Source organism: Vigna umbellata, chromosome 11, assembly GCF_029865625.1.
Source record: "Vigna umbellata cultivar VRB3 chromosome 11, Vumbellata_1.0, whole genome shotgun sequence".
Classification (NCBI taxonomy): Eukaryota; Viridiplantae; Streptophyta; class Magnoliopsida; order Fabales; family Fabaceae; genus Vigna; species Vigna umbellata.
The window spans coordinates 28,861,608-28,873,899 of record NC_142175.1 but is presented as its reverse complement, the minus strand read 5'-3'; the positions used below and the strand labels follow the sequence as shown (position 1 = coordinate 28,873,899).

At 31.1% G+C, this 12,292-nt stretch overlaps 2 protein-coding genes across 3 annotated transcripts; one reads left to right on the top strand and one right to left on the bottom strand.

Annotated features, from left to right (window-relative positions):
* The first annotated feature begins 203 nt into the window (after nucleotides 1-203).
* Nucleotides 204-3,178, top strand: LOC148191434 (cathecol O-methyltransferase 1-like). The gene is made up of 5 exons (XM_088101487.1): nucleotides 204-312; nucleotides 414-881; nucleotides 1,936-2,246; nucleotides 2,376-2,440; nucleotides 2,794-3,178. The coding sequence occupies exons 2-5, from the start codon at nucleotides 448-450 to the stop codon at nucleotides 3,088-3,090; spliced, it is 1,107 nt and encodes a 368-aa protein (XP_087957613.1). The 5' UTR covers nucleotides 204-312; nucleotides 414-447; the 3' UTR covers nucleotides 3,091-3,178.
* A 3,939-nt stretch (nucleotides 3,179-7,117) lies between these two features.
* On the bottom strand, nucleotides 7,118-10,600 carry LOC124841208 (protein CURVATURE THYLAKOID 1B, chloroplastic-like). 2 transcript variants are annotated; one of them, XM_088102327.1, is made up of 6 exons: nucleotides 10,309-10,600; nucleotides 9,945-10,009; nucleotides 9,768-9,854; nucleotides 9,578-9,640; nucleotides 7,602-7,639; nucleotides 7,118-7,513 (listed from the first exon to the last, which is right to left on the bottom strand). In XM_088102327.1, the coding sequence occupies exons 1-6, from the start codon at nucleotides 10,463-10,465 to the stop codon at nucleotides 7,456-7,458; spliced, it is 468 nt and encodes a 155-aa protein (XP_087958453.1). In that variant the 5' UTR covers nucleotides 10,466-10,600; the 3' UTR covers nucleotides 7,118-7,455. The 2 variants fall into 2 exon arrangements, with proteins under 2 accessions (XP_087958453.1, XP_047173395.1); XM_047317439.2 differs by having other exon boundaries at nucleotides 9,945-10,048; nucleotides 10,309-10,596.
* Nucleotides 10,601-12,292: the final 1,692 nt, after the last annotated feature.

The following is a 12,292-nucleotide window of genomic DNA, read 5'->3' as shown; positions in this document are numbered from 1 at the left end:
TTTCATTTTTAATTACAATATGAATATTTTAATGTATTAAAATAATTTTTTTAATTTATCCAATTAGAAAAATTAATTAATCAATTAAAAACTTAAAAAATATTTATAAATATATATATTAAAAAATAAATAAAAATTAGCAATATTGTTTGTTAAGCCGCTGCCTAGCCCATTAACAAACAAGATCAATATTTTCAACGTTCCGTTTTTTATGCATCAATGGCGGAAAGAACAAAACGAGACTAAGGTGGTCCAGTTTATCACCCTTACCATTTTCTGGTGAAAAAAAAAAACATTTCTATGTAGACCCCCGTAAGCATACCTACTTCAATTCAATGCACAAAAAAGACTGCACTTTTACTAATCAACGTAACATTTTTTATTAACTCCTCTCCCTCTCTCTCTCTATATAGGTTTCTTTAGTTCATTGTATCAGATAACATCATCATGGCTCCATCAGAGGACACCAATAACGTTGAAGCCATGCAACTTAAGCACGTTGAAGAAGAGCAAGATGGCCTTCTCTTTGCCCTGAACATGGTGTCTAGTATGGCGTTCCCTCTTTCGGTTAAGACAGCGAATGAGCTCGGTATCTTTGACATCATGGCAAAAGCAGGTGAAGGTGCCAAGCTCTCAGCAGAAGAGATTACAGAAAAAGTTGGCATAAAGAATCCACAAGCACCGACTATGGTGGATCGGATTCTGAGGCTCTTGGCAAGTCACTCCATGTTATCTTCATGTTTTGGTGAAGAGGGCCAAAATTCTGGCAAGAGGCTATATAGTCTCACCTATGCATCCAAGTACTTTGTTTCTGATGCTGATGGTGTCTCGTTCGGAGCTTCCTTGAACTTGATTCTTGGCAAGGTCTTCTTGGATAGCTGGTCAGTTTTTAATTCTATTATATAAATAATGTGTTATAACTACATTTTCCTCATAATAATTAGTTTTAATCTTATCATTTTCAAGATAGTGTGATTTATGCCTCGAATATATATCTTATCTCAACATGAGTCTTATATATTCTTCATCCTCGAAATAGAATACAAAGATGAAAAAGACTGGGTTCTTAAATTATATATAACGATCGATGAGAATAACTTTGTAAGTAAAAAATCAATCATTTTAATTCGCATATATCATATCAATTTTTCTACGTCTCTAATATTTTATTTCAGGCTTACAACAACTTCGTACCATTAGTTATATTAGAGTTTGATTTCTATTTGTTATCCATGTAGAAAAGTCATATCATTACTTTAAAACCATTGTTGATATATCTTTTGAGGCGAGATATTTTTAAAATTAGTATTTTTTTATGTACAACAAATTTGTTGTAAGATAATAATATATAAGGTGTTACATTATCATTATACTTATATTATGTACTATTATTTTAATGAGTCTCCAACTGTGCGAATCACCTTACCAGCTATGCATTCAAAGACAAGATGTACCAACCAATTATTAATAGCCGTAAATTACATCGTTTGAAATAATATATACCAACTTATTTTTGTATTTATAAGTTATTTTGATACGTGCATTAACGCAATTGGTTATATACTAATATATATACAATGCTATGTGTTGTTTATTCTATAGAACATGTCAATATATAGATACTTAACTAAATAAACTTCTATTTACGTTTATTTATTTGAAAATTTCACAAAAGAAATTAGGTTTCCTTCACTATCATTATTTTGTTTTGTATGGAAATTTCAAATAGACAACTTTTTGTTTTGAATAGGTAGCTAAAATCTTTTATTCTACACACTTCTAGTCCACGTCACATGTCATTATACTCCCAGTCTAAGGAAGACCGCGGAAAAATGCTAGTGGTGGTCGAATATTTAAATTTGACGTAAGACATGTGGCGTGGTTGTTTTTGACTTTGTTTCTGATAATGAATAATTTGAGTTCAATAATACATAGGACTGAACTGAAAGGAGCCATCGCGGAAGGTGGCATAGCATTCGACAGGGTTTATGGGATGAACCCATTTGAGTATCAAGCTGTGGATCCTACGTACAATGATGTTTTCAACAAAGCTATGTTCAACATTACCACCATAATCACAAACAGGGTTCTTGAGCTCTACGATGGTTTCAAGAACATTAACAGGCTTGTGGATGTTGGTGGTGGTCTTGGGATCAATCTAAAACTAATCACTTCTAAATATCCCAATCTTCAAGGTGTTAATTTTGACTTGCCACACGTCATACAACACGCCCCTACCTTCCCTGGTATATGTTCTACCCATCTAATACATTTTACATCATATTGTTATAAAAAAAACTAAGACATGCAAAACGTTACTGTTTTTTATTATGTAGTTGAACTGTGAACTGTTTAATATTATTTGAATGTTGCAGGTGTGGAACATGTAGCAGGAGATATGTTTGAGAGTGTTCCTAGTGGAGACGCCATTTTTATGAAGGTGAATTCAAGATTTCCAGGAATCTAATTATTTTATTTCCAAGAATTTCAATCTCTTCCAAAAAAAAAATGTCCCACTTGTTAGTATTTTAAGAAATGAACACTGTGGTAATGGGACTTTAAGAAACGTGCAAATATTAGTCAAAAGAAAACTATGTACAGCTACCAACATGGTTATGAAAAACAATAAAAGTACACCTACCAACATATGACAGTGGAAAGATATTGTTGGAGTGTTGAATATATTCTAAGTAGGTTTATTCTTAAGGTATAAAAGTAAATAAATTAATTGAAAGATAAAGTAAAAGAGATTGTAAGTAGATGAATTGGTTTAACGTGTGTACTTATTTTCAGTGGATACTTCATGATTGGGGTGATGAAGAGTGTTTGAAGTTGCTGAAGAACTGCTACAAAGCTATTCCCAGTGATGGAAAAGTGATTGTTGTGGATTTGATTGTTCCTGCTTTGCCGGATAGTACAGCTATTGCGAGGAATGGTTTTCAAGCTGACCTATTGATGATGGCTCAAAATCCAGGAGGGAAAGAGAGAACCCAAAATGAGTTCATGGAATTGGCATTATCTTCTGGATTCAGTGGCATCAGATTCGTCTGCTTTGTCTCTGGCTTCTGGATTATGGAGTTTTTCAAGTAGAAAACATCTTTTACCCACTGTGTCTTCAAATTTTCTTCTATCATTATGTCTTGTTGCAATTTTTAAATAATATCATGGTTGTACTCTATTTCCCATATAACTACTATTTTGTGACTTTTCCTCGATTTAGATAATTAGAATGTAATCTTTTAAGGAGATTAATTTACGGAGACAACATTAAAAAAAACTAGTCTAACTAACTTCTATAAAAAAATTGATATCTTTCCCGATGTAAAATTTTAAGTTATGAATTTCTTTTTAATAATGTATCTCTATGAGATTTAGAAAATACTTTTACAGCTTTGTCGCTTAAATTTAAATATATAGTTATTTCTATAATAAATATAATTTTTAAAACAATTTTAGGTTTAATGTCTCGGTAGATTCCTATTTTTGGCGTAAATCTTAAATAGGTTTCTTTTTTTCGGTGTCTCAATTGGGTCCTTTTTTTGTAAAATTGAAGTAATTAAAGGTCTGTCGTCAAATTGGATAAACGGCCGTTTAAGTTTGTATTACGTGGCATGATCAGTGTATTATTTTAAATGATGTGACAATTTATACATGATTAATGTGTATTTTGTAATTTTTAAATTAAAAAATTAAGGGCAAATTGGGAAAAAGAAATTAAAGGCAGTCACTTTCTCTCTGAAGCGAAATTAGGGTTATGAGAGGTTGTTGTGGAAGAGCGGGATGAAGGAGGTGTGCTTGAAGGCGAGGAGGGTGAGGTTGAAGGTCTTGAGGAGCGCATGGGAGGGCTCGGTGGTGTCCTGGAAGGCGCAGACGCGATAACTGCCGGTGAAGGAGAGAAAGAATAGAAAGATGAATGGTGAAGCGGTAAGGTTCGAAAAATCCACTGATGCTTATGGTTTCGGCCGAGAGTGTTGGGTTTAGAGTTTTGATTTATTTGAGATTTGGCGCTGACATGTGTGGCTGATCCTCAGATGTTAAGCTGTTGAATTTGGAGTGCTTGAGCTTTATGGAAATTGGAGGTAGTAATTAGTTGCATTTGAGGGAAAGGGGTCAGCTTTTTTTGTTGATCCCTGTGTTTGTTTCTGGGACAGTGTTGGATGAATTGAAGTTAGGATTGCCTTGTTATGGAAAAGCTATAGAACAGGGGCAAATCTTGGTGCTAGAAAAGGCCATGTTGTGAATTTTTTTTGGGTCATTTTTCATAGGTCGTAATGAAGGTTCTATCCAATGGTTGTCTTTCTATTATTTCTCTGCTTGTCTTTTCCTATTTCATGATTCATTAGTTGAATGATTTCAAGAACTATTTTTTTTTTTCTACAGAGGCAACATCCAAAACTGTAATGAAACTCATGGGGATTCCTGGGCTTACTTTCTATCATCTGAAGAGCCATCTTCAAGTGAAAATCATTAGTTTTCTGATTAGGGTGTTTTTGGTTTTTGATTTGGGAATTTTCGTAACGGTGAAAATGTTGGGCAAACTCGTGATTGGGTTCCTGCAATTTGTAGTTCTATCTACGGTGGCTGCCATGGAAGTGTGATTTGGTTATTGGAGAAGATGAAAGATGGCATTCCAAGAGCAAAAAAGCGTGATTTAATTATTCCCACTTTGCCCTTCAAAAAAGCTGATTACACCTCTATGCATTCAAATTTTTTAATACAAAATTCGTTGGTAATGCCACATGTGATTAATGTATACTCTGACCATGCCACATAACCAACACTTAAACGGTCGTTAGTCCAATTTGACGACAGACCTTTAATTGCTTCAATTTAAAAAAAAAAGAACCCAATTGAGACGTCGAAAAGAAAGGGAACCTATTTGAGATTTCTGACCAAAATAGGGATCTACCAAGACATTAAACTAACAATTTTATTAGAAAGGATTAATTAGTAATTTGATAATTTTATTATTTGGATTTTTATTTATTTTATTGTCTTATATTTTTTTTAAAATTAAATCAATTTAGTTTAATTTTGTCTTAATATTTGTTAATTAGAGTTAATTTGATTTTTTTCATTAAATTTCTATTAACATTATTGAAAAATGCTATTTATCAAAATTTGATTCCTCTTGTATATTAAGAGTATAAGTGTCACATATTAAAATCTTCAAAAATGAGTTAGATTTTAACATGACACTTCTAAACTATCTTAAAGTCAATTTAACATAAAAAATAAAATTAACTTAACAAATATTAAAATATGTTAATATATATATATATATATATATATATATATATATATATATACACACACATATAGATATATAATTACTAACTAAGTCTATTAAAATAGATCATTTTTATAATAAATGCACAAGTTTAATGAAGAGCAAATAATATTTGTCTATAAATTAAAAAATATTGAAAAGGTGTGAACATAATTTAATTTTTAAGACTAAATTGCAATACTTTAAGAGAAATGGAATATTTTTTAAACTAATTATTAATTTAGTTATATATTTTACTTTCAAACTAAAGAAAATTACTATAAACGTCCTACCAATTTAATAACTATTTGAAAAGTTCCCAATTTTACACTCTTTTTTTCACGAGAGAGCAGAATTAAAAATTACTAATTGAATTTTTATGAAATTTAATTTATATGATCAATATATAAACAAATTAATGAAAAATTTGTAATAAAATAAATTTAAATTTAATATATTATAATTGTGGAAAACGTATCAAACGCGAGGCTAGTGATACACGGAAAAATAAATCAATATATAAAATAAAAAATATTGAAAACTTGAGTTTGTAATTTCTTTTATTATTATGTTTTGCTTCCTTCTCCAAAGAATAAGTGTAAGATGTTGGAACTTCCATGCCCCACTGTTGAGGTCTTCTCATAGTTTACCTCGGACCAGGCAATTTATTACCTTTAATTTATCAGTAAAGACAAAAACAGTAATGGTGGAATCAAAATAATTCTGGTTTGAAAATTGCTGTTTTTTTTTCTACGGTGATTGCGACACTTATTTGACGACATCGCAGAAGACATATATATATATATATATATATATATATATATATATATATATATATATATATATATATAATAGTTGGTTTAACTGTATTAAGTTTAAAATTTATTTTTTAATATAGTATTAGAATAATATGTTATAGTCTATTTTAACGAGATTTATGTTTATTGAAAATGTTATTTTACTTTCAACTATTATTTTAGTTCCATTTACAGTATATTTATATATACGTCGGCGGGAGAAGATGTATTACAAATCTAACCTGAAAATAAAATCAATTTAAATTCTTAATAAAAATAAAAGAAAATTAAAAATATTTGGTATCTAGTGACACCTCAAACCTAAGAAATTATAGGGTTGCTGTCGACCAGTCCACTTATAAATGATTTAAAAGGGGAGAAGATGAGACCTACTTGGATAATTCCAACCAAACCAATGCATAAACTAAGCTAAATTTCAGCATATTGATGTTTTTGGAATTGAATAATCGCATTCAAAGTCAGTGACATGACTCATTAACCAATCAAAGTCATGATTTGTCAAACTGGAAATTAAATGAGTAATGGAATATATTATTTTTCTTCAACTTGTTCTACTGCAATTGTTTGCAAGATTCCTCAACGTTTTATTCACTTCAATAAATTTGAGAGATAGTGATCGTGGAGATTTGAAATAATTTAAAGATAAATTTTTTATTGTTTATTTGAGTAAATTTAGAGATAAGTGAGTATGAATTTTGAAGTAAAGTTTGTGAGAATTAGTGTAGGATTTGATTGACGTGATAGATTAAAAGAATTTACTTCCAAATTCATTCTCACTTACCTCCAAATTTACTCAAATAAACAACAACAAAATTTACCTTCAAATCCCCTCAATCACTCTTCTTCAAATCTATTCAAAGTGAATAAAACCTTAAATTCAAAATATTTGTGCTTAACAACTACTAAACCTATTAGCTTCTTGCACCTTATGTTTCATAATGCAAAATGGAAGGAATCAAACAGGGGAAGGTCGATGTTAAGCTAATTGAGAATACCAACACAGCTAACAATATGAAATTATGAACCGTAATAAAATCAAATAGGTAGTATGCAAGCAAGTTGCATGCAGATAGATAACAAATAGGCTCATAAAAAATTCTTTCAAAGTCATTGAATTCAGCTTGATGAACTCAATTGCTTTTTCTTATCCTTGTAACCAACCACTACAGATAATTGAGGAAATGAAGCTGTCTTAAAAGTGGATTAGGATATATAAAATGATACAATCTTTTTCGTACACACAGTGCTTGGGATAAAGTATGGTCAGAAGCTTATGGCCATAAAATGAAGCATGATGAAATCTTCAACAGGAAGCTTAAAGATATGATCCTTTCATGCCTACATCATCTCAGCATTTTGCTACCTCTTTCAGTTGCTCCCGAGTATTTCATTGTATGTTTCTTTTACTTTCTGTACCAAATTTTCCCTGGAATTCCATTAAACAGGTTTAAAACTTCTATCCATGATTCACTGCACCAAATTGTAGGAAATTATTCAAGAATAATTATGCTCACCTGTCTGGCTTGAAAACTATGTTCTTATATACGAACCACTGCAAAAGAAAAACAGAGAAAATGAATAACAGATTTTCATGAAAATGGAATCTTCTACTACAATTTACAAGCTTTAATATGTGATTGAGAATAAGTATGAGTTTAAGTTAAATAAACATCATAAAATTAAATACTATATATAAAAAGAAAGACTTATACATTTAATACCTTAAGATTTTAGTTTAAACTAGTGTCAACACTCATGGAGTGAAGTCATGCATACATAATTTAACCCAAGTCAATTCCCCCCCTTCCCCCAATAAGTCTTAAAAATCCTATCAATATGTGTGTGCAATTGTTAAATTTATTTTTTATGTTACATGTTAAGAGGTGGATTTTAAGTATAACTCAATCTTAAAAAACTTATTTCAAAATAAAGTTTATACTTACTTATATACTCTAGAGATTGATGGGTGGTCTGAGAGCAGTCTGATAGCGCGTGGAACAATATGTCTAACAAATAACAAATCTCACTAGGACAAACTCTAACAATAGTTCTGATACCAATGTTAAGAAGTAGACTTTAAACCTAACTCAACCTCACAAAACCGGCTTGTAAGGTTGATGACATATCCCTTAACCATGTAACAATATGTCCAAACACATTCTAAAAGTGTTGGAGTCATCTATGGAAAATGGGCCTAGACTCTATCTCGGGTCATCTTGGACCATCATGAAACTTCTAGTAGAGTAAGAATAATTTTGGATATTGTATTTTGGGCCAAGTAGTCCAAGATTTTTTTGGACTTTGTATTATGGATCTAGAAGTGTAAAATTTATTTTGGACCCTATATTTTGGGCCAAGTAAAATAGGGTTTTGACCACTCAAGTTAACAAAGGGTCAAGGCTCAATGTTGACCAAGGTGGGACATCCAAAACCATGTGTTGACTAAGAGGTCAACATTTTTAGCTAACTTGGTGGGCAAGGAGGGGTGGACGGTCATGCCATGTGTCCTTCTCCCTTTTGTGTGTTTTTCTAGTTAGTGGTCACATGTCACTCTAGGAATGGAGAAAATTCTCTATAGGTAGTGGTCATATGTCACTCTCTCATTGGAGAGAATTTTTCGCTACTTTTCTTCCTCCTAATGGAAAGGGTATTCTTCTTGTTCTTCAAGCTAGCCAAGGTGGATTGTTTAGATCTAGCTTCTACAATTTTGGAGACACACTTAGCCTATAAATAAAGGTGTCTTCCACTCTTGTAAATATCTTTGATTTAGAGTATTATTATGTTGTCAATTTGGAGTCATACTACTCTTATTAGGTCACCCTAGGCTAGATAAACCCAAGTGGCCTTCTCTAGCCACCTTCCTCCAAGAATTGACACAATCTCTCTTAGAGCATCACAAACACCACCTCCGTCATCCATTACACCATCCATAACACCATCAAAATTGGGAGACACTTAGCTCACCTTCCACCATTGTTCCACAAATCACTCGTCCATAACCACCTCTATGGCTTTCCTTCTAGTTTTGGCCAAATCTAACTAGGAGTTTACTATCAAAGGTGAGGTTTGTACTCACATATATACTCTAAATTAGTACTATTTTTAGTCTATGTGAGACTTCCAACATTACATTGTATTTGTTGAATCATTTAAAAATCTCATTAATGTCTTAAGGATTTTGGTTAAAATAATGTCAATATCTTATATTAGTTTAAACCTAATAAACTCTCAAAAAAAATCCCATCAATATGTATGTGCAATTGTTAAAACCCCCTCTGGTTTTTGCTATACTGTATTTGTTGAACCATTTACAAGGAGATAGTGGAAACCAAGGCATTAGAAAGGATTACGTAGCAAGAAACGACACTGAGTTAGGATTAACTTAAGTTACATAAATTTATCTGTGTTCTTTTTTCTTCCATAAGTTCATTCTCATAAGCATTAACAGTGTAACCAAACCAAACCAGAAATCTAAGTATATATCACATACCCCAGTGTAGCCAATGCCTACAATCTCAAGAATCCCAGGAATCAAGGGAAGCCTATCAATTGCCTGTTACAAGTGATACAGTTACTGCTTAGGACAGTCTCAAACACATGATCATAAAGAATTTCCATTTGTAAATATCAGACAATGATAATCAATCAAAGAATCCAAAACAAACTTTTAGATAACCTACTGAGATCAATCCAATTGAGCCCCATAATGCAATCACACCAACCAGGGCCAGTGAACTCACTGCATACTTATCATCAACTTTGTCCCACTATATGCAACAAACATCAAGTAATTCAAATCAGAAACACAGAAAAAACTCCAGCTCAAAATACACACTAAACAAACTAAAGACTCTTACAGTTTCTTGAAGAGTCTTGACAATCTCTGGCACCTCAGTCGAGGAAGCTTCGGCCGGTGCCTCTCCTGTGGCCATTGCAATAACATTACGAGCAATCTTGCCATCTGAAAAGCAATCATCACTAAAACAAGTTCTGGTACCATCCTGAACTTAAGCTTAAAAGTTATCTACCTTGAATAAACCTTCAATAGTTAATTTCTGACACCATCTTAGAATTTGAATTCCTACTTAACTTCAAAAACTATATCATAAAATGAGGGATATCTCCAACTTATACCAACTACTGTTGCTAAATTACAAACCAAAATGTGGGATCTCTAACATACTATTCACAAGCGTGCAGTGTAGAGTGATTATAACTTACTATAAGCAGTGGTCTTCCATGAACGGTTTTGAGAGTGGAAATGGGGAAGGGGAAGGCTGACACATTGTGGAGAAAGAGGTGGTGAGTGCCTTGGAGCCTTGCCATCAAAAAGTGTGGAAGAAGAGGATACAGTGAGAGCAGAAGAGGTTGAAGCCATTGGTGTGTTTGGAATTTACTGTCCTATGAAAGACTCTTAAGTCCACGACAGAATATGGATCAAGTTCCTTTCCTTTTTCTTTGGTGTCAGAAACTGGCTTTAAGTTATTGATATGTTTCTTCTGTTTCTAATTTTTTTTCTGTCTTAATTTCACTGGCGTTTGATAATTTGCAAAATCAGTGTTGGAGTTGCAGCACAACCACTCGTTTCTTTTCTTATGGATAGTGTGTGCTGACATGGCTGCAAGATAGGCTTTTATGGTATTTCAGAGGATAGGAGGTTCCTGGTTGGGCTTTTTGAACCCAAAATGCTTTAAGATTTTCTGATTTTCTGTTTTCTGCAAGGCCAAGACCTTTTTATTTCCAATATTCAGTATAACACTCAAGTTTTTCGAATGAATCAATTAAACTGAAATAAATCATGAAATTGATATATCTATGAGTATTTATTTTACCTCAAATTATACTTTAATAAACTCTTAGAAAGAGTTACAAACTCAATGTTCATAGCACTACTTTAAAACTAATCTCGGAATCAACATTTAGTTATTAGGATCATATCAAATTTTAAAGTACCAGACCATTCTATCTAATTTTTTGAAAATATATGTAAACAAACTAATATGTTAATAATTAACTATAATATGAAATTAACAACGTTAATATACAAGCAATAATTCTTTTACAAGTAAAGTTGAGTTATTTGCTAATTTAATCATCCTAATTATTTATCTGCAATAGTTTTCATTATACAATCTTATTGTTAGTTAAAATTTGAAACTCCTTACATAGATTCCTTATGTTCTAACAAAATATAACTTGAAGGAGATGATAAATTAAAAATACCAAAGGACTTCTACTTTGAAAATAAAAACCCCTAATCATAAATATTCATCATAAGTTACAAAAAAAATCTCCCAACAATCTCAAAAGTCCACCCATGCAAGTTTTTTCTTTTTTTTTTCTTTGTTAAGTTTTGAACAAAGATGTAGAACGAGAACATAGATGAAAAAGAAAAAAAAACAATGTGTGCTTTTTAAGAAATGTTACTCTTTGCACCTTCTACTTCCCAATCTCACCCTCCTTTGATTTCCCTTTTTATTTTAAATTTTGATTTTCCAATTAATTGTGGCTAAAATATAATAAAAGTTCAACTCTCACTTTCTTTTGTGATGATATATGACAACTTCCATATTATATCATTACCCAATCTAATTATATATTATTATACAACGATTTGACAACAATATGTATTATTGCATAACCCTCTTTTAATAAGAAAATATTATATATAATAAACAATTTTTTGAAATAAAATAATAATATACATAATGATTGAGTGATTGTATAAAATATAAAAGTTGTTAATATATTACAGTCTTAATTAATTTGTTATTATTATTTTCAATTACATTGAAGTCTAAACAAGCTTAAGTAGGTTTGAAATTCTGTGTTATCTCATCACCCATATAACACATACACTTGTAACACACCATTCATTAATTTAAAGATTAAACATAATATAAATTTAATCGTTGTATTTAAATTACTGCACATTCTTAACTAAGAAAATACTCCTTAAAAGTTTTCTATTACTAATTCGTTAGCGAATATTTTAGGTATTCATTAATAAGATTTTTCAAATATTTATTAAATATTGGTTAAAATTGATTGAGACTCATAAAATTAGGTTGAAAATTCATGAGTCTTAATTAAATATTGACCAAAATAAAGAAATATATCAATAAAATAAGTTGTTAATCGTTCTAACCAAGTATAAAAATCCTTAAAGTAAAATATTTGTTGTCTTCTCCATCATTTTCACTTT